Source organism: Salvelinus namaycush, chromosome 13, assembly GCF_016432855.1.
Source record: "Salvelinus namaycush isolate Seneca chromosome 13, SaNama_1.0, whole genome shotgun sequence".
NCBI lineage: Eukaryota > Metazoa > Chordata > Actinopteri > Salmoniformes > Salmonidae > Salvelinus > Salvelinus namaycush.
The window spans coordinates 86,714-109,208 of NC_052319.1; the positions used below are offsets into that span (position 1 = coordinate 86,714).

Below are 22,495 nucleotides of genomic sequence, written 5' to 3' on the forward strand. Positions count from 1 at the left end.
AGCTGCCCAGAGCCTACCAGATGTGCTAAAAGCCTTTTATGTTCACTTCGAGGAAAGCAACACTGAAGCATGCATGAGAGCACCAGCTGTTACGGACGACTGTGTGATCACACTTGGTAGCCAATGTGAGGAAAACATTTTAAACAGGTCAACATTCAAAAGGTAATGGGGCCAGATTGATTACCAGGAGTGTACTCAGAGCATGCACAGACCAAATGACTGTAGCACTCATGTTGGTATCCATGAAGTGTTTTGAAAGGCTGGTCATGTTTCACATCAACTCCATCATCCCGGAAATGCTAGAACCACTCCAAATCGCATAGTGCCCCAACAGAACCACCGATGATGCAATCTCAATTGCACTTCACACAGGCTTTTCCCACCTGGACAAAATAATACCTATGAGAGAATGCTGTTCATTGACTACAGCTCAGCAATCAACATCATAGTGTTCTCAAAGCTCATCACTAAGCTAAGGACCCTGGGACTAAACACCCTCTGCAACTGGATCCTTGACTTCCTGATGGGTCACCCCCAGGTGGTAAGGGAGGGCAGCAACATATCTGCCATGCTGATCCTCAACAGGGGGGCCCCTCAGGGGTGTATTCTTAGTCCCCTCTTGTACTCCCTGTTCACCCACGACTGTGTGGCCAAGCACAACTCCAACACCCTCATTGACTTTGCTGACGACACAACGGTGCTAGGCCTTATCATCAACAAAGATGAGACAGCCTATAGCAAGGAGGTCAGCGACCTGGCAATGTGGTGCCAGGACAACAAACTCTCCCTCATCGTGAGCAAGACAAAGGAGCTGATCGTGAACTACAGGAAAAGGAGGGCTGAACACGCCCCCTTTCACAACGACAGGGCTGTACTGGAGTGGATCGAGAGCTTCAAGATCCTTGGTGTCCACATCACCAACAAACTATCATGGTCCAAACACACCAAGACAGTGGTAAAGAGGGCACGACAACGCCTATTCTCCCTAAGGAGAACAAACGACTATTGCCCCGTAACATTCACTTCCGTCATCATGAAGTGCTTTGAAAGACTAGTCAAGGATCATATCACCTCCACCCTACCTGACACCCTAGACCCACTCCAATTTGCTTACCGCCCCAATAGGTCCACAGACGACGCAATCGCAATCACACTGCACATTTCCCTAACCCATCTGGACAAGAGGAAAACCTATGTAAGAATGCTGTTCATCAACTACAGCTCAACATTTAATTCCATAGTACCCTCCAAACTCGTCAATAAGCTCGAGACCCTGGGTCTCGACCCCGCCCTGTTCAACTGGGTCCTGGACTTTCTGACAGGACGCTCCCAGATGGAAACAACATCTCCACCCCGCTGATCCTCAACACTGGGGCCCCACAAGTGTGCGTTCTCAGCCCTCTCCTGTACTCCCTGTTCACCCACGACTGCGTGGCCATGCACGCCTCCAACTCAATCATCAAGTTTGTTGACAACACTACAGTGGTAGGCTTGATTACCAACAACTACAAGATGGCCTACAGGGAAGAGGTGAGGGCCCTCAGAGTGTGGTGTCAGGAAAATAACCTCACACTCAATGTCAACAAAACAAAGGAGATGATCTTGGACCTCAGGAAACAGCAGAGGGAGCACCCCCCTATCCACATCAACGGGACAGTAGTGGAGAAGGTGGAACGTTTTAAGTTCCTTGGCGTACACATCACGGACAAACTGAAATGATCCTCCCACACAGACAGCGTGGTGAAGAAGGCGCAACAGCGCCTCTTCAACCTCAGGAGGCTAAAGAAATTGGCTTGTCACCAAAAACACTCACAAACTTTTACAGATGTACAATCAAGAGCATCCTGTCGGGCTATATCACCGCCTGGTACGGCAACTGCTCCGCCCACAAACGTAAGGCTCTCCAGAGGGTAGTGAGATCTGCACAGTGCATCACCGGGGGAAAACTACCTGCCCTCCAGGACACCTACACCACCCGATGTCACAGGAAGGCCAAAAAGATCATCAAGGACAACAACCACCCGAGCCACTGCCTGTTCACCCCGCTATCATCCAGAAGGCGAGTTCAGTACAGATGCATCAAAGCTGGGACCGAGAGACTGATCAACAGTTTCTATCTTAAGGCAATCAGATTGTTAAACAGCCATCACTAACATTTAGTGGCTGCTGCCAACATAATGACTCAAATCTCTAGCCACTTTAATAATAAAAAATTGGATGTAATAAATGTATCACTAGTCACTTTAAACAATGCCACTTTATATAATGTTTACATACCCTACATTACTCATCTCATATGTATATACTGTACTCTATACCATCTACTGCATCTGCCTATGCAGTTCGGCCATCGCTCATCCATATATTTATATGTACATATTCTTATGCATTCCTTTACACTTGTGTGTAAAAGGTAGTTGTTGTGAAATTGTTAGATTACTTGTTAGATATTACTGCATGGTCGGAACTAGAAGCACAAGCATTTCGCTACACTCGTATTAACATCTGCTAACCATGTGTATGTGACCAGTAAAATTTGATTTGATTTTAAGGTAACTGAAAATATTTGGCATGGGTTCTGAAAAAGTTCTACAGCTGCACCATCAAGAGCATCCTGGCCGGTTGCATCACCACCTGGTATGGGAACTGCTAGGCATCCGACTGTAAGGCGCTGCAGAAGGTAGTGCATATGGCCCAGTACATCACTGGGGCCAAGCTTCCTGCCATCCAGGACCTCTATACTAGGCGGTATCAGAGGAAGGCCCAAAAAACTGTCAAAGACTCCATTCACCCAAGTCATAGACTGTTCTCTCTGCTGTTCTAAATAGCTTCGTTACTGTTATTTTGTTGTGTTACTTTTTTAACTTGAGCTTATTTATTAAATAATGACTGAACTATATTTCTTAAAACTGCATTGTTGGTTAAGGGCTTGTAAGTAAACATTTCACGGTAAAGTCTACACCTGTTGTATTCGGCACATGTGACAAATACAACTTGATTTGAGATATTTCTATCATTGTTTGATTCCTGCTTCAGTGACCTTCTATTTTAATCAGTGTGACATATAAAACAGCTGAACAGTTTGTGTCTATGATTCACAATCAAGTACAACAATGTTCTCACAGTGGGTTGAATATACAGTGTGTCATTGTATCTAGAAATAACTCCAGTTATTTGGGAAACCCTGGTTTAGGTCCATGATGTTTGGGTGTAGTGTAGCCCTATGATGGATCTCTTACCCTCATGTTTGTGTGTAGGCGTATAACGGGTCCCTTACTCTGATGTTTTGGTGAAGTGTAGGTCGATGATGGTTCCTTCAACCTGATGTTGGGGTGTAGTCTAGGCCAATGTTCCCTCTAAGGACTGCCACGAAGAAGATATATCAGCCCATGCAGAGAAGCACGAGATTTAACTTTCTAGCAAATTCCCCCTTAGTTAAGAGTGTCAACGTTTCCCTTTACTGTGGGAATTGTGATCGAATTAATGCAATATTAGCCACTTTCAACACAACTACCGAAACAAAATAAACTATGCAAGACTTAGTATGCAAAATTAACTATGCAAGAGATATTGTTGTAGGCAGAAGGCATCAAAGCACGATTCTACTGCATTGACACACACGACTCAGCCAGTACTCTTACACAGACCGGTGCAGCGTAACCAATCAGAGCTGCAGTAGGCCTATATGCAAATAGACCATTGCCATACATGGATTTGTGCTATTCACTTTGAACTGGACTATGTTTACTGCATGAGCAGTTGTGAGTAGATGTGCTTGTTTTGAGATAAAAGCAAGAGCTGCATTCATATTGTTTTGCGTTATTAGCCCAGATAAAGATGTAGTCAGCAATTTGTCTGATTGTGTAACGGCAGCCTTTCTCCTCTTCACGAGAAGAGAAGGTGTAGCAGGGATCGGACCAACACGCAGCGTAGCCAGTGCTCAACATGTTTAATAAACGAAACTGTGAACACTTAACAAAATACAAAATAACAAACGTGGCAAACCGAAACAGTCCTCTCTGGTGAAACGAACACAAAGACAGGAAACAACCACCCACAACCCCCAACACAAAACAAGCCACCTAAATATGATTCCCAATCAGAGACAACACAAAACACCTGCCTCTGATTGAGAACCATATTAGGCCAAACATAGAAACAGACAAACTAGACACACAACATAGAATGCCCACCCAGCTCACGTCCTGACCAACACTAAAACAAGTAAAACACACAAGAACTATGGTCAGAACGTGACAGATTGTCTGTAATAATGGAATAATAATGCATTTTATTTTGTGAAGTGGTTTCTTGCGATAAACAGCACAGCAACATGTTCAGTCACCTCCTTGTCTGAAGGACAAGTGGATAAACAGGTTAATGTCAAGCCATGCATGATTCTTTCAAAAGTCCCATGGAATGTAGGCCTACATTGAACACCACACATTGGCTGCTACTGTAGGCTGAATGATAGAATAGCTATTTCTATGTTAAAATGTTATGCATTTTCTCCATTTTTTTAATGGTAGGCCTCTCTGGTAGCCTGCTTGATCACTGTCTGAAACTGTAACTTAAAGTAGGTACAGCCTCAGTGTTCACAGTAAACATGCCATGGAAGTTGCACAGATTTTTCTCAACATTCAAGTCTGCGCTCAGCAGACCTGCAATTTGATCAGTGTTTAATTTTTTGGACGGAACATTGGTCTAGGCCCATGAGGGTTCTCTTACTCTGATGTTTGGGTGGAGGCCCATGCAGGTTCTTTTACTCGGATGTTTGGGTGGAGGCCCATGAGGGTTCTCTTGGTATACTCTCTGTTCAGTCCCAGAATAACTGCCACACAGATATTAACCCTCTGCTCCTGTAGGGACATAATAAATGACCATGCATACAGATGGCTTCCCATAGCATACATTACATGTAATGTCAAACATATACAGTAGTTTACTAAACTATGTAATTCAGTCAATCGCAATAGAAAACATTTAATGGAATTAAGTCATTTGGACCATACTGTAAATCATTGATAATCCATGCTCCTCTCACCACTAGTAATACGTACTGCTTTACGCTTCAGAACATAATCCAATCTCCAGGTGTTCCCATCAACCACAAGCCTTTTTAAGAAGATTTCAGGACTAAACCTGAAAGAGAATGTGATTCCAATAATCAACAATATCAACAAAAAAGGTATTCACAGACAGAAGTAATTGAGTGCCCCAAAAAATGCAATCCTAAAAAAAACTTTTCTGTTTCCCGCCAGGCTGTGATGAAGATTTCCTCTTTGGCTCCTTCCAGGGCGTCAGCGATGGCATCAAAGTAGCCCACTGTGTTGACGGACCTGCAAATGTAACAGAGTTACAGAGCCATGTTGCATGAGCCATGAAATGCCTTGGCTTTATCTCAGCAGGCTAAGAGACCTGGGGTCAAACACACAAGCACCAATCAGCTGATAGAGAGATCTCTCTGTGGTATCAACAGCAGATCTACAATATCATCTGAAGGTTACACTATAGACAAGTTGGTATGCTATTTGACATACCAAGATCTCAAATATCAAAGACTAATAAACATGCCACAAAACAGAAAATGAACCATATTGGACATAACAAACATAGCTTGCCCATGTTGAATTACTGTCGTCTGATGTCAAAATAACTTTAATGGCCTGATATTTCACTGACAAACCAGGAGGCATTGCAAGCCCTTCAAGAAAAGGTTGGCCATCACAGAGAGAAAATCAAGGATGTTCTCCACCATTGTGTTTTGGTGTTTTCTCTGATGGGAGCGAAGGATCCCAAAGGAAGTCTATCCCATACTTCTGAGCAAACTCATCGATGGAGTGACTCCACCAGCGAGCTTGCCTGTATGTGGAGCACTTGATGGTGAGTGCCCTGAAGAAGAGAAGTCAAAGAAAAAATATAAAACATTTTATGTATTTAATAAATGAACACCAGCAATTGATGAACATCCATAGTATCAAATATAGTATCAATATAATTTGTATAAATGTTTTTGTCATCAGTAAACTTTTCGTGTGGCATTTGCCAAATGCAACATCAATGACAGAATGTGCAGTAATGTATGACAGCTCAGTCACTTCAAGGGATGTACAGCACATTATATCAAAGTCAAATCCAAATCACACCGAAATCACCATTAATTGCACTAATTTTGACCACAGCCTTAGGGAGTGATTTTTTTTGTATCTTTTGAATGTGCCTGCAGAGTATCTCGATGGTGAATCCATGTCGGACACCTGTGTCCTGGGTGCCTATCTTGATGTGGAAGCCCTTGTCACACAAAATGACCGTTCCTACTTAGCCATCCTCTGGCCGCATGTAGAGGATGAAAGAGTCCTTCACCACTAGCCATCTGTAGTATAATGCACTTGCACAAACATACAAACAAAAACATACATGCATGCACACGCAGGTACACGTGCACACACACACACACACACACACACACACACACACACACACACACACACACACACACACACACACACACACACACACACACACACACACACACACACACACACACACACACACACACACACACACACAAGCCCACACAAACACACACACTCACAAGACTTTTCCATTAGTTGCATTGCACCAGGTAACCTCAATCATGTGCAGCTGAAGAATTTGAAGGAAAACAATACTATTAAGGTCTGTTCAGTAAATCGTACATTCGTCCTCTTACCTCTTTGACCAGTAGTAACACACGCTGTTGAAGCCACACCAGTAACACACAGGGAACATGTTTCCTCCTGACTTCTTCAGGATCAGGCCTTCACTTTAGATACATACATAAAACATTAAAACAGCATGACAGAGAATTGCATCAATCAATGTACATAGAGCTCACATAACAAAAATGCTCACCTTTCACTGTCATTGTAAAAGACTGAACTACCACAAAATAATGTCATTGTAAAACACTGAACTACCACAGACTGTCACTGTAAAACACTGAACTACCACAAAAGACTGCCATTGTAAAACACTGAACTACCACAAAAGACTGACATTGTAGAACACTGAACTACAACTAAAGACTGTCATTGTAAAACACTGAACTACCACTAAAGACTGTCATTGTAAAACACTGAGCTACCACAGACTGTCATTGTAAAACACTGAACTACCACAAAAGACTGTCATTGTAAAACACTGAACAACCATTAAAGACTGTCATTGTAAAACACTGACCTACCATTAAAGACTGTCATTGTAAAACACTGAACTACCACAAAAGACTGACATTGTAAAACACTGAACTGCCACAGATTGTCATTGTAGAACACTGAACTACAACTAAAGACTGTCATTGTAAAACACTGAGCTACCACTAAAGACTGTCATTGTAAAACACTGAGCTACCACAGACTGTCATTGTAAAACACTGAACTACCACAAAAGACTGTCATTGTAAAACACTGAACTACCACAAAAGACTGTCATTGTAAAACACTGCACTACCTCAAAAGACTTTCATTGTAATACACTGAACTACCACAAAAGACTGTCATTGTAAAGCTTTGAGTAACATTCATCAAAACTGCATGCGTGTTATCAAATTGCGCGCTCCTGTTTGTAGATAACTCAACAGATGAACCTAGTTTGGCATGGCCTACATCTTATTCAGTTTTGTTAAATCAATTTGTTCCTGGAGAAAACTATTTTGTTGAAGAGTTTGTGCTCGTTCATCGTCATCAGTTTTTTCAATTACTATTTTGTGACGTAGTTCCTCAGCTAGCAGAATGTTTACCTCTTCTGTTTTTGTCATTAGTGTCCTGGTTCTCTCTACCTGTCCCTTCATGTCAACCGTTTCTTGCTCGTGCTTCTGCTGGGCACTGCGGTACTTGATCGATGCCAATCTCTGATGGTGGTACATCAGGGCTAAACTGGAGAGAACCTTTACAAGGTCTGCGCACAATGGTTTATTTTGGAGGGCGTTTGTCGCAATTTCTGCTGTTTTCCGCTAATGGCATAGTTAGGGTTGATATCGCTGCTGAGGTCAGCGATCAATCCTTTTATGGGTGACGGTTCACTAATTAGCAGGGGAATGGGGACCAGCCCCTCTGATAGCTTGCACATTATTATTATTATATATATTTTTTTTAAGTTTGGGTTTTGAGTTGATGGAAGCAGCAAAAACGATTTTCATCTATTTATAGACATTAATGAACCATCAATACTGGATCAAAAATGTGGGAGTTGGACGTGAATGAATATGCAAAAGCAATTTAATTGATTAATCAATGTTAATGATTAATCATACCTGTATAGGCTATCCGGGAATTAAACTTTAATTAATCTGAAAGCGTTGCTGTATCTAGGTTAATGTAGAAAAGTTTAAAATGTCTCATTGGTTGGAACAAATAATTTTGGATATAATCGGCAGGGTAGCCTAGTGGTTAGAGCATTGGACTAGTAACCAAAAGGTTGCAAGTTTGCATTGCTGAGCTGACAAGGTACAAATCTGTCGTTCTGCCCCTGAACAAGGCAGTTATCTGTTCCTAGGCTGTCATTGAAATAAGAATTTGTTCCAACCTGACAAGGTTTGTTAGGCTACTTAACTTCCTTGTTAAATTGAATGAGACAACAATATCCAATCAGCTGAGATTGCCTGGATATCATAACGTACACGTTCTGCCCTCACATTGAAAATGTTCTTTAAAAAATTTAAACATTATATATGCAGGTGATTCTTCACCATCAGGATCTGATCACAGAATCACAGAAAGTTTTAATCAAACGCGAGTCCCAAGGAGGTGGAACTTCCGTCGCCGAAGACACAGGATTTCCCGGTGAACAAAGGAAAAAATGGCTGCTCTCCCTTTGTTAGCTTAGCATCTCATGCAAAGCTAGCCTTATTTGTACAAGAATTTCACTTCCAAGCACAACAGGGGCCCCTATAATATGCGAACAGGTTTACTAATGACATCTCACGTTCCAACCCCATCGCCGTTTTCTTCGCTAGCAAGAAATACACCGTCATCTACTCTTCGCTACTGAAACGCGAGAGATGGAGAGATAAATCCACTTCGGTCAAGCGAATATTTCTAATCAAATTTCTATAATCTACTGGCCATATGTCCTCGCTCTAGAAATGAATAATGACCGAGTCTACTCACTCCTGAAGCGCAAGAGACAGAAATAGTACTACGTTTTGGCCCAACCAGTCTATTTCTCAGAATATCTAAATCAGCCGGCCCATATGTCCTGGCTCGTAGCCATTCAGTAATGCACCCTACACCGGAGGCAACCTCTAGTATCTTGTTCAAATGGAAACACACACACCCAACAACAAATTGTACGCTGCTGCTACTCTCTGTTTATCATAAATGCATAGTCACTTTAACTTTACATTCATGTACATACTAACTCAATTAGCCTGACTAACCGGTGTCTGTATGTAGCCTCGCTATATTTATAGCCTCGCTACTGTATATAGCCTCGCTACTGTTATTTTTCACTGTTGTTTTTACTTCTTTAACCTGTTTGGGCTGCAGGGGGAGTATTGAGTAGCCAGATAAAAGGTGCCCATTTCAAACGGCCTCGTACTCAATTCTTGCTCGTACAATATGCATATTATTATTACTATTGGATAGAAAACACTCTCTAGTTTCTAAAACCGTTTGAATTATGTCTGTGCGTGAAACAGAACTGGACTTGCTGTCCCCAGTCCGCCTGGCCTTGCTGCTATTCCAGTTTCAACTGTTCTGCCTGCGGTTATGGAACCGCCACCTGTCCCAGACCTGTTGTTTTTCAACTCTTAATGATCGGCTATGAAAAGCCAACTGAAAATTATTCATGATTATTATTTGACCATGCTTGTCACTTATGAACATTTTTGAACATCTTGGCATAGTTCTGTTATAATCTCCACCCGGCACAGCCAGAAGAGGACTGGCCACCCCTCATAGCCTGGTTCCTCTCTAGGTTTCTTCCTAGGTTTTGGCCTTTCTAGGGAGTTTTTCCTAGCCACCGTGCTTCTACACCTGCATTACTAGCTGTTTGGGGTTTTAGGCTGGGTTTCTGTACAGCACTTCGAGATATTAGCTGATGTACGAAGGGCTATATAAAATAAACTTGATTGATTGATTGATTGATTGACTTAGAGCAATTTCCCTATGTGGAGTTGAGAATGCAGATTTTTCCAACCTGTTCTCAGACCTGTGTATAACTTTGCCTGTCTTTTATTGGTTGAGATGCACTGCATACGCCTTCCCCTGGGTGTCAGCGAATAGAGGGCCTTGAAATGGAGTCTCTACGCAGATCAGAAAGTCTATAAATTGATTGGAATCGATGTGTCCCTCCTTTTGCTTCTTCGCGCTGACGCACTGAGGACCTTGGCATGTCGTTTTAGAAGCTCCCGTTTTAGCTTCTAGTTATATCCGGCTCTGTTTTTATTCGATATAGGCTTTAAAGACATCATAATCTTGTTATTTTGAACCGAATTATATCAGTTTATGTCAGTATATTGCGATTTTCGGGTATTTATTTTCTTGGCGCTGTAGGAAGTTGGGTATCTCTGGCCCACATGGCTAATGTTTACTGCTAATTGCAACGTGGAAGACGACATTCTACAACCTAGCAACGATTCTTTTGGACAAAGGACACCTATCCCAAGATTCTGATGGGAGGTCATCAAAAAGTAAGAACTATTTATGCTGATAATTCATTGTTCTGTTGAAAAAAGTAAAATGCATAAGACGCCATTACTTGCAGTGTAGCCTTGCTTTATCGCACCCGGTATTGCGCAGTAACGTTAATTTTAAAAATGTAATTCAGCGATTGCATTAAGAACTAATTTGTCTTTCAATTGCTGTCCAACCTGTATTTTTTTAGTCAAGTTTATGAATAGTTTTCGATAAGAATAGGCGCCTTTCCAAGATGGCGCCGGACAGATTGCTTGAGTATTTGGACACTATTGTCATTGTATAAGCACGATTTGTGCCGCTAAATATGCACATTTTCGAACAAACTCTATATGCATTGTGTAATATGATGTTACAGGACTGTCATCTGAAGAATTCTGAGAAGGTTAGTGAAAAAATTAATATATTTTGGTGGTTTATACGTTATCGCTCTTTTTGCCTTGAATCAATGCTGGGGTGATGTTTGCACATGTGCTAAGCTAATATAACGCTATATTGTGTTTTCGCTGTAAAACACTTAGAAAATCTGAAATATTGTCTGGATTCACAAGATCTGTGTCTTTCAATTGCTGTACGCTGTGTATTTTTAAGAAATGTTTTATGATGAGTAATTAGGTAATACACGTTGCTCTCTGTAGTTATTCTAGTCGCTTTGGTGAGATTTGTGATGGTGGCTGCAATGGTAAACTATGATTTATACCTGAAATATGCACATTTTTCTAACAAAACATATGCTATACAATAAATATGTTATCAGACTGTCATCTGATGAAGTTGTTTCTTGGTTAGTGGCTATTTATATCTTTATTTGGTTGAATTTGTGATAGCTACTGATGGAGTAAAAAACTGATGGAGTAAAAAAAGTGGTGTCTTTTGCTAACGTGGTTAGCTAATAGATTTACATATTGTGTCTTCCCTGTAAAACATTAAAAAAATCGGACATGTTGGCTGGATTCACAAGATGTGTACCTTTCATATGCTGTATTGGACTTGTTAATGTGTGAAAGTTAAATATTTAAAAAAAATATCTTTTGAATTTCGCGCCCTGCACTTTGAGCTGGCTGTTGTCATAAGTGTACCGGTGTCGGGCTGCAGCCATAAGAAGTTAATATCTATTGTTCACCTAATATGTATTTTTTACTTAATAAAAATCGCACTGTTGGTGAGGGCCTGTAAGTAAGCATTTCACTGTTGTATTCGGCGCATGTGACAAATAAACTTTGATTTGAATTGAAATCTTTCTACGGCTCCAATGGTGTATAACGTAATCAGCTACACGATTCAAATAGACTGAATTCAACATTAAGGCCTAATTTCTGCTTAGATTCCTCGCACGGGGGCTCCACTATGTCATGACGTGACTTTCATTAATGTGATGACTGTTATTTATCGAGTAACCTAACTATGTTTAATTGTTACTCGATTCAATTCATCATGTAACAATTAACTCATTAGGAATTTGGGGCACCATGGAAGAAGTTGTTTAACATCTCTGGGATATGTGGGACGGTAGCGTCCCACCTGGCCGACATCCAGTGAAAATGCAGAACGCCAAATTCAAATAAATTACTATAAAAATTTAACTTTCATGAAATCACACATTCAATATACCAAATTAAAGCTACACTTGTTGTGAATCCAGCCAACTCGTCAGATTTCAAAAATGCTTTACGGCGAAAGCAAACAATGATATTATCTGAGGATAGCACCCCAGCTAACAATCACAGACCATCATATTTCAACCCTCCCGGCGCAACACAAAACGCAGAAATAAAGATATAATTCATGCAGTACCTTTGGCAAGCTTCTTCTGTTGGCACTCCAATATGTCCCATAAACATCACAAATGGTCCTTTTGTTCGATTAATTCCGTCGATATATATCCAAAATGTCAATTTATTTGGCGCGTTTGAGCCAGAAAATCACTGGTTCCAACTCGCTCAACATGACTACAAAAGTTACCTGTAAGCTTTGTCCAAACATTTCAAACTACTTTTGTAATACAACTTTAGGTATTTGTTTACGTAAATAATTGATAAAATTGAAGACGGGATGATCTGTGTTCAATACCGGAGGAAAACAATGTGTAGCATGCTTTCTGGTCACGTGCCACTAACAAACAGTACACTTCACTGGAGCCTCATTCTGAACATGGCTACTTCTTCATTTCTCAAAGGAAAAACCTCAACCAATTTCTAAAGACTGTTGACATCCAGTGGAAGCGATAGGAACTAAAGGAAAGTCCTTTAGAAATCTGGATTCCCAATGTAACTCATTGAAAAGAGAGTGACCTCGAAAAAAACATTCTGAATGGTTTGTCCTCAGGATTTTGCCTGCCAAATAAGTTATGTAATAGTCACAGACATGATTCAAACAGTTTTAGAAACTTCAGAGTGTTTTCCATCCAATACTACTAATTACATGCATATATTAGCATCTGGGACTGAGTAGGAGGCAGTTTACTCTGGGCACGCTTTTCATCAAAACGTGAAAATGCTGCCCCCTATCCTAGAGAAGTTAATGAGTTATCATCTCCCGAATTAAACTCAAGATTATACATATAAGATATATTGATAACAGTCATTTATTAATAATTAATAATAACTGATAACATATCAGTCTCATTCTGAACATCACAGACTTCTTGAATCTGCAAGAACCCAGGCCTTTTCTGATTATTCAGTTCTACACAAATTTATGTAATTATTTATTTACTAACTAACTAAATAATAACAAAGAATAGACATACACACTTACATGAGACAAAAGTCCCTAGTGGACTGACAAGATATGATGGCGTATTACACAGAGATGGAGAAGGGGGTGGGGGAAATAGAGAGATAGGGAAAAAGGGACATTTATCGTACATTTGGAAACTACACTTACAGTAACCAAATACCTTGCACATGAGCCGCCACACGTTTGGATAAGAAACACAATGTATTTACGTGTAGATGTCTTTCTTCGTCATCTCTCTGTTGAAACCAATCAATCTTTCTATGGGGAATGGCTCGATAGGTGTAAGACTCTGGTTATCCACCAGAGGTCACAATGTCCTTCTTCTTAGTTGTCTTGGTATTGTAGTGGAGTGTTCAACTAGAACAGATCTTCAGATGCACCAATGGTTGTCTGAGATGGGATATTCTTCCTTCCCACCTTGTATCTTTAGTCAAAGTTCTAGGACCACTTTTACATGCCCAGCTGCAGACTGGCAATGTTAATCTAGGGTACGTGAGACGCTAGCGTCCCACCTCTTCAACAGCCAGTGAAACTGCAGGGCGCCAAATTCAAAACAACAGAAATCCCATCATTAAAATTCCTCAAACAAACATGTATTTTACAGCATTTTAAAGATACACTTGTTGTAAATCCAGCCACAGTGTCCGATTTCAAAAAGGCTTTACGACGAAAACAAACCAAACGATTATGTTAGGTGAGTGCCTATTCACAGAATAACACAGACATTTTTCCAGCCAAAGAGAGGATTCACAAAAAGCAGAAATATAGATAAAATGAATCACTAACCTTTGATGATCTTCATCAGATGACACTCATAGGACTTCATATTACACAATACATGTATGTTTTGTTTGGTAAAGTTCATATTTATATCCAAAAATCTGAGTTTATATTGGCGCCTTACGTTCAGAAGTTCCAAAACATCCTTTGATTTTGCAGAGAGCCACATCAATTTACAGAAATACTCATAATAAACATTGCTAAAAGATACAACTGTTATGCATGGAATTTTAGATGCACTTCTCCTTAACTTCTTGCCACTAGGGGGGTGCCATTTCGACATAGCACAAATTGGTCTCCATATTAAACTGCCTCTTACTCAATTCTTGCTCGTACAATATGCATATTATTACTACTATTGGATAGAAAACAATCTCTAGTTTCTAAAACCGTTTGAATTATGTCTGTGGGTGAAACAGAACTCGACTTAGAGCAATTTTCCTATGTGTATGTAATAATGCAGAATTTTACTGGCTGCTCTCAGACCTGTGTATTAATTTGCCTGTCCTCTATTGGTTGAGATGCACTGCATACGCCTTCCCTGGTTGTTAGCGAATAGGGAGAGTTGAAATGGAGTCGCTACGTAATTCAGAAAGTCTATAAATTGGTTGGAACCGAGGTGACCAACCTTTTGGATTCTCGCGCTGACGCAGAAAGGGTCTTGGCATGTCTTTTTAGAAGCTCCCGTTTTAGCTCCTATATATATCCGGCTCTGTTTTTATTCGATATAGGCTTTAAAGACATCATAATCTTGTTATTTTAAACCGATTTATATCAGTTTAGGTCAGTATACTGCGATTTTCGGGCATTTCATTTTGTGGCGTTGTAGGAAGTTGGGTATCTCTCTCTCGAATTCCATTCTGTACTGCTAATTACAACGTGGAAGGAAACATTCTCCAACCCAGCAACGATTCTTTTGGCCAACGGACACCTTTACCAAGATTCTGATGGGAGTTCAGCTAATAGTAAGTACTATTTATGCTGATAATTCGTGGCTCTGTTGAAAAAGTAAAATGTATCAGACGCCATTTTTTTCAGTGTAACGTTGCGCTATAGCACCATGTATTGCACCCAGTATTGCGCAGTAAGGTTAATTTTAAAAATGTAATTCAGCGATTGCATTAAGAACTAATTTGTCTTTCAATTGCTGTCCACCCTGTATTTTTTAGTCAAGTTTATGATTATTTACTGATTAGACTAGGTGACGCTCCAAGATGGCGACCGACATTTTCTGTCCAGCTTGGCTTACTTTTCTCATTGTATAACCACGATTTATGTGGCTAAATATGCACATTTTCGAACAAACTCTATATGTATGTTGTAATATGATGTTACAGGAGTGTCATCTGAAGAATTCTGAGAAGGTTAGTGAAAAAATTAATATATTTTGGTGGTGATAACGTTATCGCTCTCTTTGCCTTGAATCAATGCTGGGGTAATGTTTGCACATGTGGTATGCTAATATAACGATTTATTGTGTTTTCGCTGTAAAACACTTAGAACATCTGAAATATTGTCTGAATTCACAAGATCTGTGTCTTTCCATTGCTGTGCGCTGTGTATTTTTAAGAAATGTTTTATGATGAGTAAATAGGTAATACACGTTGCTCTCTGTAGTAATTCTAGTCGCTTTGGGGAGATTTGTGATGGTGGCTGCAATGGTAAACTAGGATTTATACCTGAAATATGCACATTTTTCTAACAAAACATATGCTATACAATAAATATGTTATCAGACTGTCATCTGATGAGGTTGTTTCTTGGTTAGTGGCTATTTATATCTTTATTTGGCCGAATTTGTGATAGCTACTGATGCAGTAAGAAAATGGTGGAGTAAAAAAAAGTTGTCTTTTGCTAACGTGGTTAGCTAATAGATTTACATATTGTGTCTTCCCTGTAAAACATTTTAAAAATCAGAAATGATGGCTTTATTCACAAGATCTGTATCTTTCATTTGGTGTCTTGGACTTGTGATTTCATGAACATTTTATTTTATGATATCCCTGTAACTTTAGGCTAGGCTATGCTAGTCAGCTTTTGTGATGGGGGGGATCCCGGATCCGGGTTTGGTAGGTGTTAGAGGTTAATGCAACCGCTGTGTCAGATTTCAAAAAAGCTTTACTGAAAAAGCACACCATGCAATAATCTGAGTCGGTGCTGAGAGCCCAATCAATACACAAATATATCCGCCATATTATGCAGTCTACAAATATCATAAATAGCATTATAAATCTTCACTTACCTTTGCTGATCTTCGTCGGAATGCACTCCAGGACTCCCACTTCCACAAGAAATGTTTGTTTTGTTCGGTAATGTCCATCATTTATGTCCAAATAGTTACTTTTGTTAGCGCATTTGGTAAACAAATCCAAAGTCACGAAGTGCGTTCACTAAAAGCAGACGAAATGTCAAAAAGTTCCGTAACAGTCAGTAGAAACATGACAAACGATGTATTGAATCAATCTTTAGGATGTTTTTAACATAATTCTTCAATAATGTTCCAACCGGAGAATTCCTTTGTCTTCAGAAAAGCAAATGGAACGGGAACAAACTCTCATGTGAACGCAAATGGTCAGAGCATGGTCAGCTCGTGGCTGCTGGCAGACCTCTGACTCATTCCTCTCTCCTTCGGCCCCACTTCACAGTAGAAGCATCAGACAAGGTTCTAAAGTCTGTTGACATCTAGTGGAAGCCTTAGGAAGTGCAACATTACCAATATCCTACTGTATCTTTTCATGAGGAGCTGAGTTAAAAATCCACCAACCTCAGATTTCCCACTTCCTGGATGGATTTGTTCTCAGGTTTTTGCCTTCCATATGAGTTCTATTGTACTCACAGACATCATTCAAACTGTTTTAGAAACTTCAGAGTGTTTTCTATCCAAATCCAAGTTAAGGTCTAGTCTTTCTCTTCTTCACCTCATGTGGAGATTCAAAGTTCTAACCATTTTCAGCCGTTTCAAACATTTAGCTCACGCTTCATGTCTGCTGTTCTGCTATGTTAATTCTTAGCGAGTCCTTTTAAGCACTCTGGTCAAAAAGGGCAGTTCCATCGCTCTTCTGACCTCAATCGGGGTGTGGCTTAGTTCATGTGCAAAGGACATGAAAACTATGATTTCGTTAGAAAACTAAAATCACATTCATATCTTAACAAAAACATTTTCATCATTCTTCATATTGTATTAACATCATATTGGATGGAAACTTGAAAGCCGAAGGGGTTTTCCCTCCTTTGTTACAGTATTTGATTCATACAGTGTTTAATAATATTGCAAAATGAAAAGCAATACGACATGATTATTCTTCAGATCCCCACTGACCATTCTTAACATTCCTTTCTTAGAAATATTGTTCCAATATTCACTATTTGGGCGTTATAGTTTTGGCGGCAAAAATATTCTGGGGGACAAAGGCATTCCTTTGTTTGATACTGAAGAGCAGGAGATCTTGATACTGAAGAGCAGGAGCGGGAGATCTCCCTCCTGCCTAATTTATGACAGAGTGTTAAGATGTCAAAACCAGCCCGACCCCCCCCCCCCTCCTCCTCTTCTGTGGGTGAGAGGGGTCTGGTCATGTCGTCATCCATTTGCCAATCTGATCTGAGGCCTTGGATCATCGACCAGGAGAGTCATGACAAATTTGTTAAATGTCTATAGCACTTTTCATAACAATCTCAAATCGCTTTAAAAGCATAAAACAAGCAAGCAATACATCATAATTAGTAACCTGGCTATAGTTAGATCAACCAATAGAGACTAAGTTAGTCCTTGAGTGCATGCATCCTCCAAAGATGGAGGACAGTTCGTAGCTTGATGAGAGGAAGGTGGTCAGGAAGATGGTTGATGAAGAGTCTATTGATGACCATTTAGGGTGCTACTCTGGGAACCAGCCTGAGTCGTGAAGCTCCTGGACTTTTCCTCCCTCACAATGTATGGCATCCACTTGGTGCATCATTCAAACAAAAACAATTAGCCTAACAGCTAGCTAGCTAGCCAAACCAAAAGTTGACCAGCCAGTCCATCTGCAAATCTGTGGGTCAAAACCACCAGAAATATGCAATAAAACGAAATGTTATGAACAACTAAACAGTTGATTTAAAAAACACAAAATTCAAAACACTTGCAAATAATTATGTGTAATGTTAAATTTACAGGAGCTCTCTGTTTAGGCTTGCTACTAAGGCACCATGTCAACTATATTTATATTTTTTATTTATTTAACTAGGCAAGTCAGTTAAGAACAAATTCTTATTTTCAATGACAGCCTAGGAATAGTGGGTGAACTGCCTTGTTCAGGGGCAGAATGACAGATTTTTACCTTGTCAGCTCAGGGATTTGATTTTTCAACCTTTTGGTTACAAGTTCAATGCTCTAACCACTAGGCTACCTGCCACCACTATATGATACTATATATAACTATAGTTAGCTAACATTTCCACAGCCTAATTGTAGCCTAACCAATTTCCAAATGGAGATTCAATACAACAAAAAAATCGAACATTGATTAATTTATCAAGACACCCCGCTTGTTTCAAAGCAGCGCAAAACAGTGCTGAAATAGTTGATCACACGCGGGTAGGCTATTGCTTCAATCTAATGTATTATAACAATTGGATGACATAGGGAGTTTCCGTCAGCAACAAGTTGATGCCTTCAATTGCATTAGCTTGCTTTATTCCAATATTTTCATCATTCAGTGATATTTATTCCCTTAGTAATTTTTTTATGGCTCCATCTAGTGGTTAAGAAAATAGTGAAGAGATGGGTGGAGTGACATGCCTCGCAAAGTTTAGAACTTCCAGGAGGATAGTAGTAATGGGCGCTGCCTAGCAACCATCAAGAGCTTAACAGCGTAGTGCGTGCCAATGCGGCCTCGGCATTACGGCTACATTTCATAATAAGCCATAGGCAGAACTTAACCCCAATCATGACAAGTTCGGTTTGCGGATATAAAGTATAGGCTTTGTCGCCGGGAATACAAAAATGAAAAAAAGATGGCGGGATGCTAAACTTGGTGGAAAAACGTATTGGATTGAAAGGTGTATTGTGATTGTAGACAATGTGGCCTTGATTTAACACACTACTGAAATGATGAGGTTCAGTCTGACCAAAATCTATCTTTTATAAACTGCAAATGTAAAAGTTCAAAGGCTAGTATTTTTGAAATAGACATATCAGAAATTCCAAATCAAATCAAACTTTATTTGGCACATGCGCCGAATACAACAAGTGTAGACCTTACCGTGAAATGCTTACTTACAAGCCCCAAGACAACAGTGCAGTTCAAGAAGAGTTAAGAAAATATTTACCAAATAAACTCAAGTAAAAAAATAATTTAAAAAAAAAGTAACACATGTAGGTAGGGGTGAAGTAACAATGCATAGATAATAAACAGCGAGTAGCAGAAGTGTACAAAACAAATGGAGGGGAGGGGGGTCAATGTAAATAGTCTGGTGGCCATTTGATTAATTGTTCAGCAGTCTTATGGCTTGGGGATAGAAGCTGTTAAGGAGCCTTTTGGTCCTAGACTTGGCGCTCCGGTAATGCTTGCAGTGCGGTAGCAGAGAAAACAGTCTATGACTTGGGTGACTGGGGTCTCTGACAATTTTATGGGCTTTCCTCTGACACCACCTATTATATAGGTCCTGGATGGGAGGAAGCTTGGCCCCAGTGATGTACTGGGACATACGCACTACCCTCTGTAGCGCCTTACGGTCAGATGCCAAACAGTTGCCATACCAGGCGGTGATGCAACTGGTCAGGATGCTCTCAATGGTGCAGCTGTAGACCTTTTTGAGGATCTGGGGACTAATGCCAAATCTTTTCAGTCTCCTGAGGGGGAAAAGGTTTTGTTGTGCCCTCTTCACGACTGTCTCGGTGTGTTTGGACCATGATAGTTCGTTGGTGATGTGGACACCAAGGAACTTGAAACTCTCGACCCGCTTCACTACAACCCTGTTCACGGGGGCCTGTTCGGCCCGCCTTTTCCTGTAGTCCATGATCAGCTCCTTTGTCTTTCTGACATTGAGGGAGAGGTTGTTGTCCTGGCACCACACTGCCAGTTCTCTGACCTCCTCCCTATAGGCTGTCTCATTGTTGTCGGTGATCAGGCCTACCACTGTTGTGTTGTCAGCAAACTTAATGATGGTGTTGGAGTCTTGTTTGGCCACACAGTCGTGGGTGTACTGGGAGTACAGGAGGGGACTAAGTAAAAACACTCCTGAGGGGCCCCAGTGTTGAGGATCAGCGTGGCAGACGTGTTGTTGCCTACCCTTACCACCTGGGGGCGGCCCGTTAGTTTGTCCAGGATCCTGTTACAGAGGGAGGGTGTTTAGTCCCAGGGTCCTTAGTTTGTGATGAGCTTTGTGGGCTCTATGGTGTTGAACGCTGAGCTTTCGTCAATGAACAGCATTCTCACGTAGGTGTTCCTTTTGTTCAGGTGGGAAAAGGCTTTGTGGACTGCGATTGAGATCACGACGTCTGTGGATCTGTTGGGGCGGGATGCAAATTGGAGTGGGTCTAGGGTATTTGTGAGGATCCTGTTGATGTGAGCCATGACCAGCCTTTCAAAGCACTTCATGGCTACCGACTTTAGTGCTACGGGGTGGTAATCATTTAGGCAGGTTACCTTCACTTCCTTTGGCACAGAGACTACGGTGGTCTGCTTGAAACATGTTGGTGTTACAGAGTCGGCCAGGGAGAGGTTGAAAATGTCAGTGAAGACACTTGCCAGTTGGTCCGCGCATGCACTGAGTACACGTCCTGGTAATCCGTCTGACACCACACACATTGTGTGTGTGTGTGCGCACATGAATGCATGTGAATGATATCCCTTCATCTTCACCCCCATCCTCTGCAGATAGGCTTGTCTGCATCTATAATATAATCACTCCTCCTTTTGTTCTTCTTCTTTTGATACAGACTCCAAACATGTCCTCTTCACTTAGTGCTCTGGCATTAAATAACCTCTCTCCAAATGTCAATCCTCTCATTATCCCAATGAGAACGTATTGTAACAGAACTTATCACAAATATCATCCTTCCTTTGATTTCAATGGAACAAAAGCAGCGGGAACAAGACACTTAAAGAAACACAGAACACCGATGATTGGATATGAATTTCTATCATAGATCTTTTTTTTTTACAGTAAATCAAACCTAAATCAAAACTTAAGAAAAATATATATTGAGACACATATAGACGTATCTCTGATATCACACTTAGTTCACTAATACCAGCAGTGATATCATTATGGGCCCAGTCCTGGCCATGGTCGGCCAAAGTATGTAACGTGATAATCATAATTAATGCAGATAGGCTGTCTCATATGGTAGTGACTGTAATGCTAGCTCCAATACCCCTATGCCCAAAAACAATAATACATTTTCATTATCTTTGACTGCGGGGGCTTTTTGAATGAATTAACAAGCTGTTAGCAGGACTGGTTACCATAACGATGTGAATTTCTGGAGCCAGAGAGGGAGAGAGGGGGAGGAAGAGAGTAAGACAGACAGAGAGATGGAAAGAGAATGGGAGGAGACTCAAGCTCAAACTCATTATTATCTAGTGAATCAGAAAACTGCTTCTCCAACAGCGAGGGGACATAAGGCCTGTGCATATACAGTAGGTGCCATCTTCCATCACGTGTACGCATGTCTCTATGAACATGGTGTGTGTGTGTGTGTGTGTGTGTGTGTGTGTGTGTGTGTGTGTGTGTGTGTGTGTGTGTGTGTGTGTGTGTGTGTGTGTGTGTGTGTGTGTGTGTGTGTGTGTGTGTGTGTGTGTGAATGTCATCTGTAAGGAGAGGTTTGTAACATATAGGTGCAGTGCCTCATTGTCTGAAGTGGAATATAACCTGCTTGGTACACCCACCAGCTGGTTAGCATGGCTGAGCTCTAGACAATGTGGCCTATAGCAAGGACATGTTGTTAACTGTATTTTATTCAATAGACTTATATCCTAAGGGATTTTGACCTTGCCCTTGCCTTCTGTGGTTAGATATGTATGCAATAGATGGACAGTGCTGAAAAACACCCCTATTGTCAAGGATAGAAGGGTGTTCACAAGCTTTTGAAGGCGTATCCATTGTATGTTTGAGAGTGTTTGAGAGAGAGGAAGATAGAAAAAGAGAGAGACGACAAACAGATAAAAATACAAATAATGATAGATAGAAAGAGAGGGAGAGAGAGACAGAGAGAGAAGCTTTGAAGTGAGGTTGAGGAGAGAGGCCCTTCGCAGACTGTTGGATTTTGTGCTCCATTTCACCTGTCATTGCTTGGGGTGGACTAGGACTCTCCCTAA

General features: G+C 40.8%; 1 protein-coding gene across 1 annotated transcript in view; it reads right to left on the bottom strand.

The window, feature by feature from the left end:
• The window catches only part of si:ch211-168k14.2 (phospholipase D1), a gene marked incomplete at its 3' end in the record, with an annotated part of 103,843 nt that overhangs the window by 33,992 nt on the left and 47,356 nt on the right, over nucleotides 1-22,495 (bottom strand). Inside the window, 6 exon segments of the mRNA XM_039006203.1 lie at nucleotides 4,767-4,859; nucleotides 5,061-5,142; nucleotides 5,259-5,339; nucleotides 5,756-5,798; nucleotides 5,801-5,892; nucleotides 6,713-6,805. Of these exon segments, the coding sequence (XP_038862131.1) occupies nucleotides 4,767-4,859; nucleotides 5,061-5,142; nucleotides 5,259-5,339; nucleotides 5,756-5,798; nucleotides 5,801-5,892; nucleotides 6,713-6,805 (484 nt within the window).